Below are 21,848 nucleotides of genomic sequence, written 5' to 3' on the forward strand. Positions count from 1 at the left end.
TTCAGCAAAGGTTAAATTAGAATTTTAAGCAATCTGGTTGCTAGGGTGCAAATTCCCCTACCAACCATGCACTGATTTGAATAAGAGACTGGAGTATGAATAGGAGAAGGGCTGAATAGGAAGATGAGTAATAAAACGTAGCAATAATAATACATTTGTAGCCTTACAGAGCATTTGTTTTTGAGAAGGGGTCAGCCACACCCATTTGAAAGCTGCAAATAACTATAAAAATATAAATAATGAAAACCAAGTTGCTTAAAATTAGCCATTCTATAACATACTAAAAATTACCTTAAAGGTGAACAACCCCTTTAAACAGCACGTGGCTCCAGGCCATGACAAACACTAGAGTGCCCAGTGATCTACTTTTGTTGCCGACAGTCCCAATAGAATCCAACAGTCCCAACAGATCCAATAGAATGAACCAAGAACAGATCAGACTGCACAAGTCCAACAGTCTCTTAGGAATTAGTAGTTCATACAATAAAAACGTATAAATATATATAAATAAATGAAATAAATGTAGCCGTGCCAAGTTGTTTAAGTGGTTTAGACATAAGCAATTCCATTCAGTCCTAGTGCGGAGTAGGTTCTTTCTTTGACCTGCTAATGATTCCAATAGAGTCCTCCCCAAAACTGGTAAGGCATGGAAGTCTATACAGTATAATGAATCACATACCCCACAGCCCATAATACTTATATACGTACTTACCCAACAGAAGCAGGGTGAGCCCAGCAAACTCCCAAAACTCCATTGTTTCTGCCACACTATGAGCTGCTGTTGAAGCAGTGGGTACAACGGAGCACGATCACCTCTTGCCCAACATCTTTTCAAGGAATCAGTTTGTGTTCCTCCCAGGTAGGAGTTCACTTTGTTGTGCTGTATACGTCACACTCTGCATGGAGGTAAAACACACAACTGGATATAGTCATTTCCCAATCTCACCAAACCTGTTTTGGAAGGACTATTCCTTGCCCTTAGCAAGTAATTACATGACAAAGGCAACACAATGGTTTGTGTATGTTGTACAGGGTACATCCGAGCAGCCAATGGAAACCAATACGTTTAGCCGGTCTCACCGGTACTGTCTGACTCTGCTTGTTGTTATGTATCGTCATGTGTCACTATGACTGTCAATACGTTGGTATCCAGCCATCTCTCTCTACAACTGTTGTATATATAGTGAATAAAGTAACCCCTATTGTAAAATATAAGGATATTAGAAGTCACTAAGGAGTTCAATGACCATATAAAATCATGAGGCTGAAGAGACAGGGGAGAGAGAGAGAGAAAGAGAGAGAGAGAGAGAGAGAAAGAGAGAGAAAGAGAGAGAAAGAAAGAGAGAGAAAGAGAGAGAAAGAAAGAGAGAGAAAGAAAGAGAGAGAAAGAAAGAGAGAGAAAGAAAGAGAGAGAAAGAAAGAGAGAGAAAGAAAGAGAGAGAAAGAGAGAGAGAGAAAGAGAAAGAGAGAGAAAGAGAGAGAAAGAAAGAGAGAGAAAGAGAGAGAGAGAAAGAGAGAGAGAGAAAGAGAGAGAAAGAGAGAGAAAGAGAGAGAGAATCTGTCATCTATGTATCCATAATCATCTCATTCTTTAAAGTCGTTTATCTCTATCTACAGTATATGTCTCATCTTTCACCTCTCTCCCTATCCGTACCTCCCAACTGTCCCGTTTCCATGGGACAGTCCTGATTTTTGACAGCTCAACCCGCAGTCCTGGATTTTTACTGAAATTTCCCCGACTTTCTCTATGATCTCCTGCAAGCACGCCAGAAATAGATACAAAGTTTCTAAAACTTAATTAAACAGGAGGCTTTTGGCAGAGAGCCCAGAACACTCAGCAGCTGCACTTACTGATACATTTGTAACAATGTAAAATAAGCAGGTCTCTTGGGGAAACTGTGACTTGCATCTTAAAGGGCAATTCACCTTCATTAGCAAAACTGTAATAACACATAAAACCCCCTAGAAATGTGTGATCAAACTTTCCATAACCTGCCAAATTTTGTAAACTGGATGTGGTACTTAAGTGGAGTAGCCATAAAATGGGCGTGGTGAAAATAAAAATTCCCACACCCACTGCAGCAAATTCATTCATTATATATGCCCCAGCCCAACCCCCTCAGCCCCCAACCCATGCACCTTATATTATCTTTTTGTGGCCATGATTGGGGCAGATCTGGGTTAGCGGGGCCCACCAGGTTTTTTCCCGGCATCCCGCCAGCCCAGTCTGACCCTGGATAATTACGGACAGTAGCAAGGGTCAGCCATGTGAGCTGCAGGTGTAAATACTATGAGAGTAATATAAACCATGTATATTAGTACCTGCTAATTAGTCATTACACAGGAACTTTTGTTGCTTAATTTCCACTGAATAAGATTATACAGTGTTACACGTGACATTTTCTACAGAGATTCCATCATAGTATCTCAGGAAAAGTCCAAAGGTATAATACCCCAAAACAAATGACCTGTGTGTTTAAGTATTTCTAGTAAATTGCAAAGCCCTTTAATGTCTCGCTTTGGGGCAGTGTTGTGATACAGAAGAAGCCCATAGCACGTAAGTCCAACAGCACAGCGGCAGATTTTGTCTTGATAACTTACACCATGATCCTATTTCATTTTAAAGTGAAGAAAACTGCCTTGGGGTCAAAATAGCACGTTTTTGTAAGTACAAGGCTGAGATCAGTTATAGCACTTTATTCTGATTTCACCCTAAACTCAAATCTTAACTGCTGCTCATTAAGGCTCATGGTATATTCCAGCAGACGTCTATTAACCAGAACTCAACCAAATATAAAATTGTTGAACATACTTAGTGTGGATTACTGTATGGCCTATGTGTTATATGAGAAGACAAAGTGTGAACTCAATGGTCTGTCTGGAAAGGAATATGAGTTTTTCCTGTAAATCGTATGTTCTTTGGCTTAAACACCTTCTGGCTGCAAAGAAATCCCAGAGGAACTTTATACAGGTTCTGTTAGAAAAAAAAAAAGTGTACAAGGGTAGTCATGTGCGGGTCAAGAAATTCCCCACCCAACTCTAACCCACAAAACTCTATTCCGCACCCACCTCTAACCCACAAAACTCTATTCCGCACCCAACTCTAACCCACAAAACTCTATTCCGCACCCAACTCTAACCCACAAAACTCTATTCCGCACCCAACTCTAACCCACAAAACTCTATTCCGCACCCAACTCTGACCCACAAAACTCTATTCCGCACCCAACTCTGACCCACAAAACTATTCGGCACCCAACTCTGACCCACAAAACTGTATTCCGCAACCATGTCTAACCCACAAAACTGTATTCCACCCCCAACTCTAACCCACAAAACTCTTTTCTGCACGCAACTCTAACCCACAAAACTCTATTCCACACCCAACTTTAACCCACAAAACTCTACTCAGCACCCAACTCTAACCCACAAAACTCTACTCAGCACCCAACTCTAACCCACAAAACTCTATTCCGCACCCAACTCTAACCCACAAAACTCTATTCCGCACCCAACTCTAACCCACAAAACTCTATTCCGCACCCAACTCTAACCCACAAAACTCTATTCCGCACCCAACTCTAACCCACAAAACTCTATTCCGCACCCAACTCTAACCCACAAAACTCTATTCCGCACCCAACTCTAACCCACAAAACTCTATTCCGCACCCAACTCTAACCCACAAAACTCTATTCCGCACCCAACTCTAACCCACAAAACTCTATTCCGCACCCAACTCTAACCCACAAAACTCTATTCCGCACCCAACTCTAACCCACAAAACTCTATTCCGCACCCAACTCTAACCCACAAAACTCTATTCCGCACCCAACTCTGACCCACAAAACTCTATTCCGCACCCAACTCTGACCCACAAAACTATTCGGCACCCAACTCTGACCCACAAAACTTTATTCCGCAACCATGTCTAACCCACAAAACTGTATTCCACCCCCAACTCTAACCCACAAAAAACTCTATTCTGCACGCAACTCTGACCCACAAAACTCTATTCCGCACCCAACTCTGACCCACAAAACTCTATTCCGCACCCAACTCTGACCCACAAAACTCTATTCCGCACCCAACTCTGACCCACAAAACTCTATTCCGCACCCAACTCTGACCCACAAAACTATTCGGCACCCAACTCTGACCCACAAAACTGTATTCCGCAACCATGTCTAACCCACAAAACTGTATTCCACCCCCAACTCTAACCCACAAAACTCTTTTCTGCACGCAACTCTAACCCACAAAACTCTATTCCACACCCAACTTTAACCCACAAAACTCTACTCAGCACCCAACTCTAACCCACAAAACTCTACTCAGCACCCAACTCTAACCCACAAAACTCTATTCCGCACCCAACTCTAACCCACAAAACTCTATTCCGCACCCAACTCTAACCCACAAAACTCTATTCCGCACCCAACTCTAACCCACAAAACTCTATTCCGCACCCAACTCTAACCCACAAAACTCTATTCCGCACCCAACTCTAACCCACAAAACTCTATTCCGCACCCAACTCTAACCCACAAAACTCTATTCCGCACCCAACTCTAACCCACAAAACTCTATTCCGCACCCAACTCCGACCCACAAAACTCTATTCCGCACCCAACTCTGACCCACAAAACTATTCGGCACCCAACTCTGACCCACAAAACTTTATTCCGCAACCATGTCTAACCCACAAAACTGTATTCCACCCCCAACTCTAACCCACAAAAAACTCTATTCTGCACGCAACTCTAACCCACAAAACTCTATTCCACACCCAACTTTAACCCACAAAACTCTATTCCACCCCCAACTTTAACCCACAAAACTCTATTCCACCCCCAACTCTAACCCACAAAACTCTATTCCACCCCCAACTCTAACCCACAAAACTCTATTCCATATCCAACTCTAACCAACAAGACTGTATTCTGCACACAACACTAACACAAAAAATGTAGCTGTTGTCAGAACTGCACTGAACCTACAGCCATGTGTTCCTGCTCTGTATGCTACTACCAGGACAGAGTCTTCAGGACCAGAGAAGAGGGTACTGCCCCAGTCTGACCTATCCCAAACCTGCAATGGTCATCCAAATTTCAACCCAAACCCATGGAACATCACAAATGGGGTTGCATGTGAATTTAATATAACACGGTTATCAGCGTGTTTGTTATATTTTCTCATGGCTGAAGTAGAGTCACTTGAATTCGTAAGCACATTAGGAGGCAAGATAAGGGATGCCTATGTCCCACCAAGCGCACATAGATGTAGGACTGTCGTTACTGTATATACAGAGAGTCCACAACTTTGCATCTCCAGTACAAGAGCTGCATAAGCTACAGGCAAAGTGCAAAAAAAAAAGGAGGGCAAACAGCAGCCATTATGGTAGGAACTAACAATAGGCAGAGTAGGCACACGCCAAGGCGCTACAAAATGGGAAGCCTCAATTTGAACAAAACAATTAGTTATTACCTTTAACTCCCATTGCCCTGAGTCCACCCACTCCTGAGATGCAATCAGAGCAGCCCACAGGTGAGTGGGAGCAGGACTGTGGGGAGCACTGGGAAAGCTATCAGAGGGGGCTGTTGTGGTGGGGATTGTGGGCAAGTAAGCAGACACGGGCTAGAGGTGTTTGTCCCGTACCCCTTTGCCCGGCACTGACGCCCAAGTTCTATACTTCCTATGCATACCAGTATCTCCCGTAAGCAGAACTCTTAGAAAAAATAAAAAAGCTGTAGGTTGAAAATGGAGTTTGGAGCACTCGCTTCTACCTTAGTGCAAATGCCACACGACACCTATATATGAGCCATAGGCAAGTGAACTGGAGAAACTGTTCAGTTAAACAAGTTTGATGACATAGGGAAATTCCAGATGAAATCATGGCTCCCTTTCCTATAGCAAATACTCATAAACAAGACCCATAACCAGTGGTGTTGCAACTCTCAATATCAATGTCCATACTCCCATACGATCCTCTAGATACAGCTCTGTCCAAGATATATAGTGGGCCAATTATCCGATACATATAGTAGTCTATAGCTTGGAATGGGCTTTAAAGACCCTGTGGAGGAGCCCATGTAGCCTGAAGGACCTCAACTGGACAATGTTGCTCAAGAATACAGGCTAAAAGATTTTCTCTTAAAAGAGATTAAGAGATTATTTAGGGATAATCTGGCCCTAGAACATGGATCAAGTGCAACAATACCACTACGAGTAAAAGGTGGAGCCAAACCTCTACCGAGCCTCTCTTTGGACAGGAGCCTCCTCTTTCCCACACTCCTGGTTCCTAAATAAAGTTTACCCATAGGGATTCATTCTCCACAGCTTTATATATAACTCACAGCAGTTAGTGGAATAATACTCAAATCTACAGGAAGAAGAAGAACAAGGAAGAAATCTGACCAAAAGAAAACATTTTCTTTATGCCAATGACTTTGCACTCGATGCCCTAAGCAACTGGGCTACTTTTACAGCTCTATAACCTTTCCACCAATACCTCACCCTCCTTCATGTGACTGAGAACGTCATTCAGCAGGATATATATATATATATAATTCTTGACAAAAGATTAATTCCTATGGCCCGCCCCATCTGATAAAATTATTGGCTGAATGTATTTACCCACAAGGAAGTGGGGTGAACAGTAGGTGGAATGGATATCTGGCTGTGCCATGAATAGACACATTCTACTATTGTATCAATCTAATACAACTATATTCCTTTCAGTTAATTACTGTGACAAAATCTAACAAAGTGCAAACATAGTAAAACTAATAGCAAGGACTGTTTCTTACAGTGGAGATCAGATAGGAACTGTGCAGCCACTGGGACAGAATGTTCTGTTATACAGATAGCTAGAATCTCAGCTGCCATAAAGCAGGAAAAGGACTGCTGCTACTGGGACAGAAGTTTTTGTTATAAAGAAAGCTAAATCTCAGCTGCCAAAAAGCAGGAAAAGGACTGCTGCTACTGGGACAGAAAAGTTCTGTTATAACAGATAGCAGAAATCTCAGCTGCCCAAAAAGCAGGAAGGAAATCGCTGCTTAAAAATGGGGATCAAAATAATTGTGCAGCCACTGGGATAGAATGCTCTTTTTATACAGATAGCTAGAATCTCAGCTGCCATAAAGCAGGAAAAAGACTGCCCGTTTTTCAATGGGGATCAGATAGGATCTGTGCAGCCACTGGGATAGATTGTTCTGTTATACAGATAGCTAGAATCTCAGCTGCCATAAAGCAGGACAAGACTGCTGTTTACAATGGCATGTAAGACTAAATATACAGAACCAAACATTTACTTTGCATTTAGGAATGAGCAGCTGAACCCAATAAGAACTACAGATCCACAGAACCAAATGTCCAAGTGAATCCCATGTCAACAACACATAAATATCCAATAGTGTTACCTGCTCAAATCCCTGATTGAAAGGTTTATCCCTGAATCCTGTTTTCGTGTGAAAAATTCATAATAGAGATACTAAAATAAACAAAGTGAATACAAATCACAGCACTGAGATAGTAAGTCTGTTATACATTCTACCTGTGCAGGTATGAGGCAAGTATGGGCGTGTCCTTGTGATACTCAGAGGGGACAGGTGTGTAGTAGCCGTTTGCAGAGCTTTAATTGGGCAGCAGAGGGCGACATAAGGCAAATACAAATGGCTCCCCCCCCCCAGACAGAGGTTGAATTCGCAAATGAAGGTCGAGATTTGGCATTTGGCAACCCTATTACCTGCTTTAAGAATACAGGAGAGCAGTTAATATGTATTTCAGTTCCCAAACTCTCTCTTTACAAAGCTTGTAAGAATCTCCAGTGAATAATATCTCCCCTTCTCTCAGGCATTAATCTAACTACACGGGCAAAGCTTGCTCTGGTTATACAGCTATGGGCCCTGTTATCCAGAATATTCAGGACTAGGGATTTTCTGGATAAGGGATCTCCATAAAACCTTAAGTCTACTATAAAATCATGTAAACATTAAATAAACCCAATAGGCTGGTTTTGGATCAAGTAAAAGCTACTGTTTTATTAATACACAGAAAAAGGAAATTGTTTTTAAAAATTTGGATTATTTAGAGAAAATGGAGTCTATGGGAAATGTCCATCCTGTAATTCGGAGCTTTTCGGATAACAAATCCCATACCTGTACTCAGGTGCCAGCAATTACTAATCTGCTGCTTGAACCTTATTGGTTGTTAGGGGTTACTAGACCGACATGCACGTTGTACCTAGTAATTATATTACCCCTTTAATGTCAACTGTTTTTGGTTAGAGGACAATAAATGGGAGATGGGGAAAGGTTAGATTTAAGGAAAATAAGAGAAAGTGAGAATTTCTCAATGATCCAAGCGAACTGGAAATTACATCACAGAATAGACCTAAATCTTTCTCATATAACAGAAACTTGTCATAATAATTATTGCTTTCAAAGTATTGTTTGTTCATTGGCTGTTTGTGCTGATTTCAATCTCCTGGTTTCACAGGACAATATAAAGACAGAAACTGAATCTGCTACACAAACCTGAAAAGTAATGTTTTGTGCTGTGATTAAAGGGGAACTGTGTGAGATATAAACATGCCCCCAGGCAGTAATCTATAGGCATTACCAGTTTTATTCACATAGTTCTGATTTGTTGTTTTTTTCTGGTGCTAAAATATTCAGTCGTTCTTTTTGGCTCATGCTTAAAATAGGCTGTCAGATTTGCAATAGCTATGGTTGCTATGGATTTATGGCCCTGGTAACCAGGAATGAGTTTAGAGGGCAGAATAGAAGATCAGAGAATCAATAGGAAAGAATCTGAAAAATATATAAGCAATTGAAAATACAAATAACAGATTTAATATTCAGTCTAGAAAGAAAATAGTGGGGATAAATATTCTCTGGGAAGGGAGTGTGACTGTGGGATAGCAGGTATAGTAGGGAGGGATGGTGTCTATAGTAAACAGTGGTATAATAGTCTCTGGGAAAGGGAGTTTTGCTGTTTGGGGGTAGGCAGGTATAGTAGGGGGGAAGTGATCCTAATAGTAACAGGGTTTTAATAGTCTCTGGGGAAGGGAAATGTGACTGTGGGATACAGGTATAGTAGGGAGAGATGGTGCCTATAGAAACAGGGATAATAAGTCTTCTGGGAAGGGAGTGTGGACTGTGGGAATAAGCAGGTATAGTTTGGGAGAGATGGTTTTCTATGGTAACAGTGGAATAATAGTCTCTGGGAAGGGAGTGTGACTTGGGATAGCAGGTATAGTAGGGAGAGATGGGTCTATAGTAACAGTGGATAATAGTCTCTTTGGGAAGGGAGGTGACTGTGGGATAGCAGGTATAGAGGGAGAGATAGTTTTTTTTATAGTAACAGTGGATAATAGTTTTCTGGGAAGGGAGTGTGAATGTGGGTAGAGGTATAGTAGGGGGAGAAAGGTGCCTATAGTAACAGTGGGGAAAAATAGTCTCTGGGAAGGGAGTGTGACTGTGGGATAGCAAGGTATAGTAGGGAGAGATGGTGTCATAGTAACAAATGGGGTAATAGTTCTTTGGGAAGGGAGTGTGAATGTGGGATAGCAGGTTTAAGTAGGGAGAGGGTGGTTTTCTAAGTAACCGTGGGTAATGCTCTGGGAAGGGAGTGTGACTGGGGATAGCAGGTATAGTAGGGAGAGATGGGGGCCTATAGTAACAGTGGATAATAGTCCTGGAAGGGAGTGTGACTGTGGGATAGGAGGTAAAAGTAGGGAGAAATGGTGTCAAAAGTAACAGTGGATAATAGTCTCTGGGAAGGGAGGTGTGAAATGTGGGATAGCAGGTATAGGGAGGGGGGAGATGGTGTCCCATAGTAACAGTGGTAATAATCTTTTGGGAAGGGAGTTTGACTGGGGATAGCAGGTATAGTAGGGGAAGGATGGGCCCTATAGTAACAGTGGATAATGGGCTCTGGGAAGGGAGTGGACTGTGGATAGCAGGTATGTAGGGAAGGGGATGGTTTCCTTTTAAATAACAGTGGATAATAGTCCCCCTGGAAGGGAAATGGGATGTGGGATAAAGGTATAGTAAAGAGAGATGGTGTCAAAGTAACAGTGGGAAAAATAGTCCCCCTGGGAAGGGAGTGTGACTTGTGGGATGCGGGGGATGTAGGGAGGATGGTGCCTTAGTAACAAATGGATAATTAGTCTCCCGGGAAGGGAGTGGGGATGTGGGATAGCAGGTATGTAAAAAGAGATGGTGTCTAAAAAACAGTGGGAAAAAGTCTCTGGGAAGGGAGTGTGGACTGTGGGGATAGCAGGTTAAAAGTAGGGAGAGATGGTGCCTATTTGTAACAGTGGATAATAGTCCCCTGGGAAGGGAAATTGATGTGGGATAAGCAGGTTTTTAGTAGGGAGAGATGGTGCTATAGTAACAGTGGATAATAGTCTCTGGGAAGGGAGTGTGCTGTGGGATAGCAGGTAAAAGTAGGGAGAGATGGTGCCTATAGTAACAGTGGGATAATAGTCTCTGGAAGGGGTGTGACTGTGGGATAGCAGGTATAGTAGGGAGAGTGGTGTCTATAGTTAACAGTGGGATAATAGTGTCTGGGAAGGGAAATGTGACTTGGGGGGATAGCAGGTTTTAGTAGGGAGAGATGGTTCTTTTAGTAACAGTGGAAAAAAATAGTCTCTGGAAGGGGTGGTGACTGTGGGAAAAGCAGGTTTTAGTAGGGAGAGATGGTGTTTTATTAAATAAAAAAGTGGTTAAAAAAGTCCCCTGGGAAGGGAGTGTGACTGTGGGATAGCAGGTATAAGGGGAGAGATGGTGCCTATAGTAACAGTGGATAATATTCCTGGGAAGGGAGTGTGGACTGTGGGAAAGCAGGTATAGGGAGGGAGAGGGTTATGCCCATAGTAACAGTGGAATAATAGCTCTGGGAAGGGAAATGTGACTGTGGGATAGCCAGGGAAAAGTTTGGGAGGATGGTGCCTTAGAACAGTGGATAATAGTCTTTTGGGAAGGGAGTGTGACCTGTGGGATAAACAGGTTTAGTAGGGAGAGATGGTGCCTATAGTAAAAAGTGGATAATAGTTTTTGGAAGGGAGTGTGACTGTGGGATAGCAGGTATAAGTAGGGAGAGATGGTGTCTATAGTAAAAAGTGGGATAATAGTGTCTGGAAGGGAGTGTGCTTGGGGATAGCAGGTATAGGGAGGGAGAGTGGTGGGCTATAGTAACCCGTGGTAATAGTCCCCCTGGGAAGGGAGTGTGACTGTGGGATGCAGGTATATAGGGGAGATGGTGTCTATATACAGGGATAATTTGTCCTCTGGGAAGGGAGTTTTGGGCTGTGGGATAGCCCGGTATAGTAGGGAGAGATGGGCCTAATAGTAACAGTGGATAATAGTTTTCTGGGAAAGGGGGTGTGACTGTGGGGAAAGCAGGTATAGTAGGGAAGATGAATGCCTTTTAGTAAAAAAAGTGGATAAAGTCTCTGGGAGGGAGTTTTGACTGTGGGATAGAGGTTTTAGTAGGGAGAGAGGTGCCTATAGTAAACAGTGGATAATAAAATCTCTGGGAAGGGAAATGGGGACTGTGGGTAGCAGGTATAGTTTGGGAGAGATGGTGTCTATAGTAACCGTGGAAAATAGCTCTGGGAAGGGAGGTGACTGTGGGATAGCAGGTTTTTAGTAGGGAGAAAATGGTGTCTTTTAGTAACAGTGGATAATAGTCTCTGGGGAAGGGAGGTGACTGGGGTAGAGGTATAGTAGGGAGAGAAGTGTCTATAGTAACAGTGGGTAATAGTCTCTGGGAAGGGAGTGTACTTTTGGGATAGCAGGTAAAAGTAGGGGGAGAAAGGTGCCTATATAACAGTGGGGATAATAGTCTCTGGGAAGGGAGTGTGGGCTGTGGGATAGGCCAGGTAAGTAGGGAGAGATGGTTTATAGTAACAGTGGATAAAGCCTTGGAGGGAGTGTGACCCGTGGGATACAGGGGATAAATAGGGAGAAGATGGTGTCTATAGTAAAGTGGGATAATAAGGGCTCTGGGAAGGGAGTTGTGAATTTTGGGATAGCAGGTATAGTAAAGGGAGAAAATGGTGCCTATATAACAGTGGTAATAGTCTCTGGGAAGGGAGTGTGACTGTGGGTAGCAGGTATAGAAAGGGGGGAAGATGGTGTCATAAGTAACAGTGGATAATAGTCTCTTGGGGAAGGGAGTGTGACTGTGGGGTAAACAGGTTTTTAGTTTTGGGAGAAAAATGGTGTCTTTTAGTAACAGTGGATAATAGTCTCGGGAAGGGAGTGTGACTGTGGGATAAACAGGTATAGTAGGGAAAAGAAAGGTGCCTATAGTAACAGTGGATAATAGTCTCTGGGAAGGGAGTGTGACTGTTGGGGGTAGCCCGGTATAGTAGGGAGAGATGGTCCTATTTGTAACAGTGGATAATTTGTCTCTGGGAAGGGAGTTTGACTGTGGGATAGCAGGTTAAAAGTAAAGAGGGGATGGTGTCCCCAAATAACGTGGGAAAAGTCTCCCGGGAAGGGAGGGGGGACTGTGGGATAGCAGGATAGTAGGGAGAGATGGTGCCTATAGTTTAAAAGTGGATAATAGTCCCCTGGGAAGGGAGGGGTGAACTTGGGGATAGCAGGTATTTGTAAAAAAGAGATTGGGTGTCTAAAAGTAACAGTGGGATAATAGTCTCTGGGAAGGGAGTGTTTACTGTGGGATGCAGGGTAAAAGTAGGGAGAAAATGGTGCCCCATTAGTAAAAAGTGGATAATAGTCTTGGGAAGGGAGTGGTGACCCGTGGATAAGGGTTTTAGTAGGGAGGATGGTGCCTATAGTAAAGTGGATAATAGTTCTTGGGAAGGGGGAAGGGACTGTGGGAAAGCAGGTATAGTTAGGAGAGAATGGCCATAGTAAAAGTTGGATAATAGTTTTCTGGGAAGGGAGTGTGAAATGTGGGATACGGTATAGTTTGGGAGAGATGGGTGTCTATAGTAAAGTGGGATAATAGTGTCTGGGAAGGGGGTGTGACTGTGGGATAGCAGGTATAGTAGGGAGAGAGGTGCCTATAGTAACAGTGGGATAATAGTCTCTGGGAAGGGACTGTGACTGTGGGATAGCAGGTATAGTAGGGAGAGATAGTGCCTATAGTAACAGTGGGATAATAGTCTCTGGGAAGGGAGTGTGACTGTGGGATAGCAGGTATAGTAGGGAGAGATGGTGTCTATAGTAACAGTGGATAATAGTCTCTGGGAAGGGAGTGTGACTGTGGGATAGCAGGTATAGTAGGGAGAGATGATGCCTATAGTAACAGTGGGATAATAGTCTCTGGGAAGGGAGTGTAGCTAAATGTTAAAAGAGAGAAACCCAAAATCCAACTAGCGGCAATAAATTAACAACCTTCAGGATTTTTTTCAATACCATTTAAATTTGCTATGGTGGTCTATGGTGCACTGGATCCTGCAAACACAGCCTCAATTAATTTTTAAAACCATGTTTATTAATACATTATAATAGAAATTACCAAGTTTTATTACTTTTTTTTTTAAACATATGGGATTATTTAATAAAATCTGAATTGATCTCATACTTTATTTAACAAATCCACAACCAAACTCCCATATACGATTTTAGGTTTTTTTAACCTCAAAAAAAAATTTTTAATCGGATCATGGAAAAACTCTATAAAATCAAAGCGATAACCTGAATTGCTCAAATTTTTCAGGCTTTTCCACCAAATTGCTTAAAATTTTTTGTACTTTTTTCCCAGAATCACTGGAATTTTTCATGTTTTTTCCTGAAAACATTGGATTTCGAGCTAAATCTAGCACAGACCGCAAAAACTTCAAATTGAGATAGGTGCCTCTACCATTGACTCATACAGGACCTCGACAGATCTGGGGTGGCGAATATTCGGATTCTGGCTTTGCAGCATTGGGTACAATAAATCTAAAAAACAAATAGTTTTTTTCCCTCTAGAAATTCTATTTAGAAAACTAGAATTTTTCAAGGAAAAAAATAATTTTTTTTAGAGATTTTAACATTCGGATTTTAATAAATAACACTCATATTGTTGAGTTCCCTGCTACTACTCATCTTATGAGTCTGACCTACTTAATTTGTGTGCAAAATTGCAATAAACATCAAAGTATTTTTTATTGGTTCACAGTAGGTTTATTTATTATAAAAAAAAAAAAATGCACAAAAATCATTAAAATTCATTTTATTTAGTCCTTTGTCTCCACCACAATCCAGCTGTGCAGGAGCAGACATATCCCAATGAGAATTGTGTGTATGTGTAGAGCAGGTGAGTGGGACTTGTGGGCATAATTTAATTTGGTTGCGTTGTATGAGGAGAGCCATGACCCGAAAGAGGGCACCAGGGTATAAACACCGGGTCGGTTTGCAACAGCACATCCATCTCCCCAACTCACAATTCCGACTTGATACCAGACTCCTTGTACTTCACAAACAAGGGGTCCCCCAGAGTCTCCCTGCAAAACAAAAACTCATCTCAGTTAATTAATTCAATGTAGTTTGTTTTCTCAATATATATCTCAATATTATTTACCTATTGACCCTGATGACCATGACTGAATGAAGATCATGGAGTTGTTGTTGGAGAATACCTAGAGCCCATTCATTTAGTGGTCTTCGTCAGTCTAGGCCTCCATTCCAGAGTGGCTATTATGATGTGTAGGATGTAAAATTATGGCTGCTTAAATTCATGTACAGCATCCCATTATTTCCCTGAGAATTCACTGGAAATCCATTTAGTATCCACAGGAAATTCATGGGAAATATTGTGGTCAACATTCATTTAGTTGTCTTCTTCTGCATTCTAGGCCTACATTCCAGAGTGGCTATTATGATTATGATGTGTGGGATGGATGTGGGTTGGTATGATTTTTTCAACCAGCACATGGCTTGCAATGATATCTAGTAACCTTAGTCAACTGTCAGCCTTCCCAAACGCTTAATTTCCGGATATATCATTATAACGATAATGTTGGACATTTCTTGAACATAGAAATTCTCCAGCTCTTTGACAGTTGAGTACCTATGAAGCACATAATGTTCCAGGACTTCCGGATCTTCTTTTATTTACTGCTGGCTGGGGAATTTCTGCAAGTCGCTTAACCAAAAGCTCTGGCTCTGCAGGATTTCCCACCTCCTTTGCCATTGGGTTATTTTTCAGCCTGAATATTTTTGTTTCGGCATAGTATTTTCACCTGAATGTTTTCATATTTTGGTTTGTTTTTTTATGCAACCAAAACTTGCCTCCAAACCAGAAATTCAAAGATTAGCACCTACTTTGAGGCCACTGGGAGCAACAGTGAAGGGTTTGGTGAGCAACATGTTGCTTATGAGCCACTGGATGGGGAGCAATGGCACAGACACTGGTAATGTCTAGTGGAGGGCAGTTTGATGTACTGAGCTACACCAATGTTATTGCAACTCTTCTCGTGGTGCATTAACAAACCACTGGGTGTTACACATATGTACATCAGACAGTCAACTTCTGAACGCCCACACCAGTTTCGGTGCATGAGCTTGTCTAGGGATTGAGAAACTTGTGAGGTGGGTTATCATTGCTTTACAAAATAGAGAGATATTTGAAGAGAAACGTCAGTTAAGGAGACATCAGACCTACCTGACAGGAGTCCTTCTGCCCAGCGGCATATCCAGCACAGATCTGGTCTGTTGGAACTATGGCAACACTGGAACTGATCCCAGTTCCAACATGATACATCTGGTCACAAGTTTTCCAATTTATCAGTGGCGTCATCACCTGTTGTAGGGTCTGTGGATATGGAAGATTCACTGGGAAGAAACCAGACAAGACAACAGCCTGATGGAGTGTAGGGGAGTGCTGAATTAATGAATAATCACAGATGTACTTTACATCTGTGATTGCAATGTGCTTTATTTTGCATTTTCCCACGATTAAACTGAATCACTGCAAATAATGTAATTTACTTGCCGGCGAAGCAAATGTTACCAAAATGTGCCCAAATGGCATTTTTGGGAAACTGACAAATCTACCCCTATGTCAGTAGCTCAAGAATGCAAAAAGGAATTTTGGAAGCCAAGTACAGACTCATGAATGATGTAAGAAGTGATGTAGGGTATGAGTAGGGTTGTCATCTTTGAGGGAGGGCAGTCTGTGATATAAAAGGTGTCTGACTGAGTCATAGAGGGCACGGGGTTATGACGTAAAGAGGAGGACTGAGTGGAGCAAGAGAGCATGGGGGTGGATTTCAGGGAATAGAAAGAGTATGATTGGAAGATTCAGGGGCTTATGTGGGCAGGCCAGGGTCTCAACTTATGGGTACAAAATTGCCAGCAAGATTAAGGGTACTAAATTGCCAGTAAATTTGTTATACTGGCCCTGGCCTTGGCAGGTGTTTTACCGGCTAGGCAACCCTAGGTATGAAGTATGTCTAAAAAAATGGAAGGGTGCCTAATTGTAACACTCTCGTAATTAGGAACCTTGGATGGTGATGGGGACACTCTCATGCACAGGGAATCCCTGTGGATTCCGGTGTTCACCAACGCTCTTTTGGGGCCCCTTTCTGCTGAGGAAACCGACAAGGAATAAGTGCCTATAATAGAAAAAGTCCGTAACCGAGGTACCGGCAGGATAAGACAAGACAAGGTTGAGAATCAGTCAATGGGTCAAGGCAGGCAGCAGGAATCGGAGACAAGAGTCAGGCAGAAGTCAAAAATCAGGAATTGAAATCACAAAATCAACACTTCGGCAGGATCAGTAAACTGAAGCCAGCTTGGGCACTCTCAAAATGGAGGACTGGCATTTTAAAGCTGTTTTGGCACCAAGAATTCGAATTTGGTGCCTTAACGTGATGTCACGACGCATCTGCCATCCAAGCAATCTTGGAGAGACGCGCCGGGAGTTAAGAGATCTAGCCAATCTCCCAGCACGTCATAAAACTAATAAAATTGACATAGCAGCCTCATATATGATATAACCAGACAAGAAAAATAGAGAAGAGGAACAAAGAATATACGTGATGTTGACTTTTACATGAAGATGAGCACTGATAACATATGGAAGACTTAAGCTGGCCATAGATCACATATGGAAGACTTAAGCTGGCCATAGATCACATATGGAAGACTTAAGCTGGCCATAGATCACATATGGAAGACTTAAGCTGGCCATAGATCACATATGGAAGACTTAAGCTGGCCATAGATCACATATGGAAGACTTAAGTTGGCCATCAGACAACGTTCTGCTCATTAAATCACAGACAGCAATCGTACGAAAATGATGTCCGACAAATGATAGTGACAGTCACCCACTGATTCGGTCAGATAGGCAACACATGCAGAGATCTTATCGGTAGCCAATATAAACATTTTAACTTGTCCAATCGACTAAACGACCAATCGCCATGGCACAAAATATTTCGGACACTCCACACACGATCTGAAAATTTAGATTCGTACGACTGTATCTTTGCGTCTATGGCCAGCTTTAGGTGCAACACCTCTATTTGGGGTTTAGTCACTCAAAGGGGAACTATCATGAACAACAGATCTGTGGTATTTATAGAATAAAGTCTAGACAAACATTTGGACAAGTTACACCATATATAACTTAAGCATTGCAACAAAGTTAAGGCTTGTTTTTTTTTTTAAAGCAGCCTCCCCCACCCTCCAGAATGCCTGGCTCCCAAGTCTGTGTCAATGAGAAAACTGTGAGTGACCTGTTGGGACACGATGGACTGAAAAGTTGTCTTTGGTTGAACCAAGAGTTTTTATTAGATGGAGAGATGGGGGTGAAGCATTCCCGCCCCACCCCCTCCCTCAGCTCAGGACACAAGTTGGCCTTCAGTAGAGAATTGCAGATTACTGTATTCATCGAGAGTCAGAGCATGTGACATCTGTCAGTGACTCACAGCATCAGTATGTCGGTTGCCCCCAGAAAAAACAAGTTGGGTTGAGGAACAAACAGATACATAATTATATAAATAAACCATTGTTAGATAAAAAAAAATAAAACCTTTTTGTAAAATAGGCATTTCAAATATGCTATTTATTTTCGTGGATTTTTACTATCATTACAGTTCTCGTGCGGCCCATCTGGGAAAACAGTTGTTTGAAATTCAGCCTGGAAATTCCCAGCACCACTCATATTTCACTCTGTCTTGCAGTTGCAGTTTCAGCAAGAGAGAATTATTGCCTCCGTTGCCTACTGTTAAACACAAACGTTTATGTCTTAGAAACTCATCTTCCACCTGCCACATTCTTTTCTGGAACAGCAAATGAGCTTGATCTAAAGGGGCCCAAGTAATAACCAGGAGGATCTTACCAAGAGATTCACGGGACAATTAACTTACAGAGTAAGAGAATGTTCCATTTTAATCAACTTGATATGAAATGAAAAACACTCACCTGCAGATCCAATATTGCCCCATCCGGTGACCCAGCATTGCATGCCTTCATAAAAGCTCTCGGATGTTGAAGGCACACACACTGGAAGGATGTACTAGGTATAGGCGATGGGGCTTGTTAGCTTCAGTAGAGTGATATCCCCTGGGCCCCCTGGGCCCCCTGGGCTAGTGAACAATGGGTTCACGATAACACTGTCTACGTTGGATATGATTTCTTTGGAAGTTGTGATTGATAGCTGGTATGCGCCAAGCCAAACCTGATAGTCCGCTGGAGACGTAGAGCTGGTGGAAAAATAATAAATATAACTAACTAAATAGAGTGGCAAAGACTTACTTACCCTTTTTCTGTGTTTTTAGCAGATGTACAGAAATATACAGGAGTGCAAAAAGGTATTTACCCCAAATTCTGGGCCTTCAGTAGTAGTAGCTGAACATATAGGCATTTTTCCCAATCTTACCCTATGACTTCATGTCTTCTCCTGCAACACTATATTCTGGAGTGGAGGTTGGTGCAGAACGAGTACCTTGGTTGCTAAGCCTATACAATAATGGAACTAGCTCTACATAATTCACTGGGAAGAGCTGAGCATATGCTCCTCATCATCATCATCATAGGCTTGCAGAGAAAAACCTTTGCTGTTGCAATATTCCTTGTTTGCCCTAGGAAAGGTTCACCCCAAAACATGCTTCTCAGTGATTCTAGTTTGCACAGAAAGCAATATAGATCTATTGACATTGAGAGACAGACACTTACTATTCAAAGCAGTGGGCGGCTGTCAGGACCCACTGGTTGGAGATCAGAGACCCCCCACAGATATGGGACCCTTGGTAGCGTAGACTGATCTGCCAGGGCCACGCTCCATCGGTGGCATCAGTACCTCCCACTATCCTACTTGAAACCAATGGAGAACCACATATCGGAGAGGTAGAAGTTGTATTCTGAGAGAATGTGGGGGGTGCAGAAACTGAGGAAGAAAGATTTTAAAGAGTTACAGTTAAATATCTTAGCACCTACAATATCATTTGTACAGCTATGCCTCCTATGAAAATTCAGAACCCAGGTACTATTATCCCCTTAGGCTCTGTACTGTACCATAATTAAGCATGAAGTGGCTCTACATAAATTAGGCACACCTACATCAGTTATGCAGCCCCATGTGGTGTTTGCCACAACAGTGGCTTCTGCAAATTGATTGCAACCGTCACAGTTATCATTGTAAAAACTCAAAAACTCACCCTGTCCACCATCAACTTAAATCTGTCCATCTAAATCTGGCCAATGATGTGATGAAGGATAAGGTGGATAGACTTTAGGGCAATGGTCCACAAGGAGATTAAGGAGACAAGGAGACAAATCTCCTCTTCTGTAAATTCTTTTCTGCTGGAGATAAATTGAATCACTAGCGGTAAAACCCATGTATCTCTTCCGTCTTTTGAATTCATCTGAAGTTTCCTGTTGAGGCAACTTCAGGCGACCACGGAAGACTGAAGCAACACATGGGTTTTACCACCAAGGATTCACTGGAGGAAAGCATTTGAAGCAGATTAGTGGCCCACAAAAGAAGAGATTTATTGCAGGCAATTAATCTCCTGGTGTGCCACTGACCTTATTGGAGAAAAGAGGGAAGAAAACTAGAATAACCAAATCAGTTGAGGCAAGATTAAAGGGCTAATCATAAAAGCCAATGTGTATTTTTTGAAGCTCATATTAGAGAAGAACTCAAGCCAAATCACCTGCATAATAGGTTTCAACAGAGCCTAAAGCAACAATTGTATGCGGGAAACAAGGCAGTACAACAAAGTTATTCCCTGAAGTATTGGCTGGGATGACTAAACTCTACCACTGTGTACATGTTGCTTGGAAATGATAGGGCTTCTTCTTCAACTGTCCTTCAACAGTGACAGATGTAGCTAGCACACTTTTCCCCATCCTATCTCAATTTATATGGTAGGACACATCTGCTGAGATTGGCAAACGATGGTCATTTAGAAAAATAAAATTTCTGCTTGGAGTTTTAGTATAATTGTGAGGTTACTGGGTCCCACAGCATATTCATTTCAACAAAGAACACAATGTGCATCTTGATTCCTGGCAAGTTCATTGAGCTGGACTAAATCCATGTTGGCTTTTAGGATCAGTATAGAGCCCCTTAATCTGGCATTTACTGATTCTGTTATCTTGTAGCAACTTGTAATTATCTTCCTCTTTACTCCAATATAACCTAGATTTGATGTATAATACATTTTTTGGAAATATTAACATTGAAAGTGCTTATACCTGCTTGGAGGTGCAGCGCTCAACACAAGGCCTCCCTGTCCTTCCCACCAGCAGTTTGGAGATCAGAGACCAATGGCAGACTTTTTACTCCACCCTGTACCTAATAAGTTACCCCCTGTCACCGTGGGGTCATATTGCAAAATCTTGCCACTGCCCTGTACCTAAGCCCATGTTGCCCTGGGGTCCCATTGTCAAACCTTCAATGGGGTGAAGTCAATAGAAACACAATAGCAACAGAAGCAACTCATGTAAAATTGCACAAGATATGGAATTTTTCTATAGAATTCCAATAAGTACGCTGGTTCCTATACAAGTTTTCCAGCATGGCCGATTGACAGTGTTAAATCCGGTGCTAAAAATTACATTACTGGGCTGCTTTTTATAGTGGTACCCTTAATAAGTATGTAAGAGGACTTCAAGTAATCATTAGTGATTATTTGCATGGTATTTTATACACTGTCCGTGACCTAATGTAACTTCTAACAAACTGCATTGTGGATAAAAGCATCATTTTACCTCTGGCCTACAGCTTCGTCCTGGTGCCTTACAAAATCCCAGTATTTCAGTGACCCCAAAATACATCTTACTTTTATCAATTGTTCAGAACCAATGCTGTGTCTCTAGAATGGAGAACCTACACAAAAAGCTAGATTCTTTGTTTGACCTGGTAATGCTTCAATTTAATAGAGTCCTCCCCAAAACTGTAAGGCATGGAAGTCTACACAGTTATAATGAATCACATACCCCACAGCCCATAATACTTATATACGTACTTACCCAACAGAAGCAGGGTGATCCCAGCAAACTCCCAAAACTCCATTGTTTCTGCCACACTATGAGCTGCTGTTGAAGCAGTGGGTACAACGGAGCACGATCACCTCTTGCCCAACATCTTTTCGAGGAATAATAAATTTGTGTTCCTCCCAGGTATGAGTTCACTTTGTTGTGCTGTATACGTCACACACTGCATAGAGGTAAAACACACAACTGGATATAGTCATTTCCCAATCTCACCAAACCTGTTTTGGGAGGACTATACATTGCCCTTAGCAAGTAATTACATGACAAAGGCAACACAATGGTTTGTGTATGTTGTACAGGGTACATCCGAGCAGCCAATGGAAACCAATACGTTTAGCCGGTCTCACCGGTACTGTCTGACTCTGCTTGTTG

At 42.2% G+C, this 21,848-nt stretch overlaps 1 protein-coding gene across 1 annotated transcript in view; it reads right to left on the reverse strand.

Moving 5' to 3' along the window:
• Window positions 1–21,526, reverse strand: part of LOC100037197 (uncharacterized) — a 31,351-nt gene extending 9,825 nt beyond the window's left edge. Inside the window, 1 exon segment of the mRNA NM_001097888.1 lies at window positions 21,453–21,526. Within this exon segment, the coding sequence (NP_001091357.1) occupies window positions 21,453–21,495 (43 nt within the window). The 5' untranslated portion in view covers window positions 21,496–21,526.
• Window positions 21,527–21,848: the final 322 nt, after the last annotated feature.

Source organism: Xenopus laevis, chromosome 9_10L (genome assembly GCF_017654675.1).
Source record: "Xenopus laevis strain J_2021 chromosome 9_10L, Xenopus_laevis_v10.1, whole genome shotgun sequence".
Taxonomy (NCBI): Eukaryota; Metazoa; Chordata; class Amphibia; order Anura; family Pipidae; genus Xenopus; species Xenopus laevis.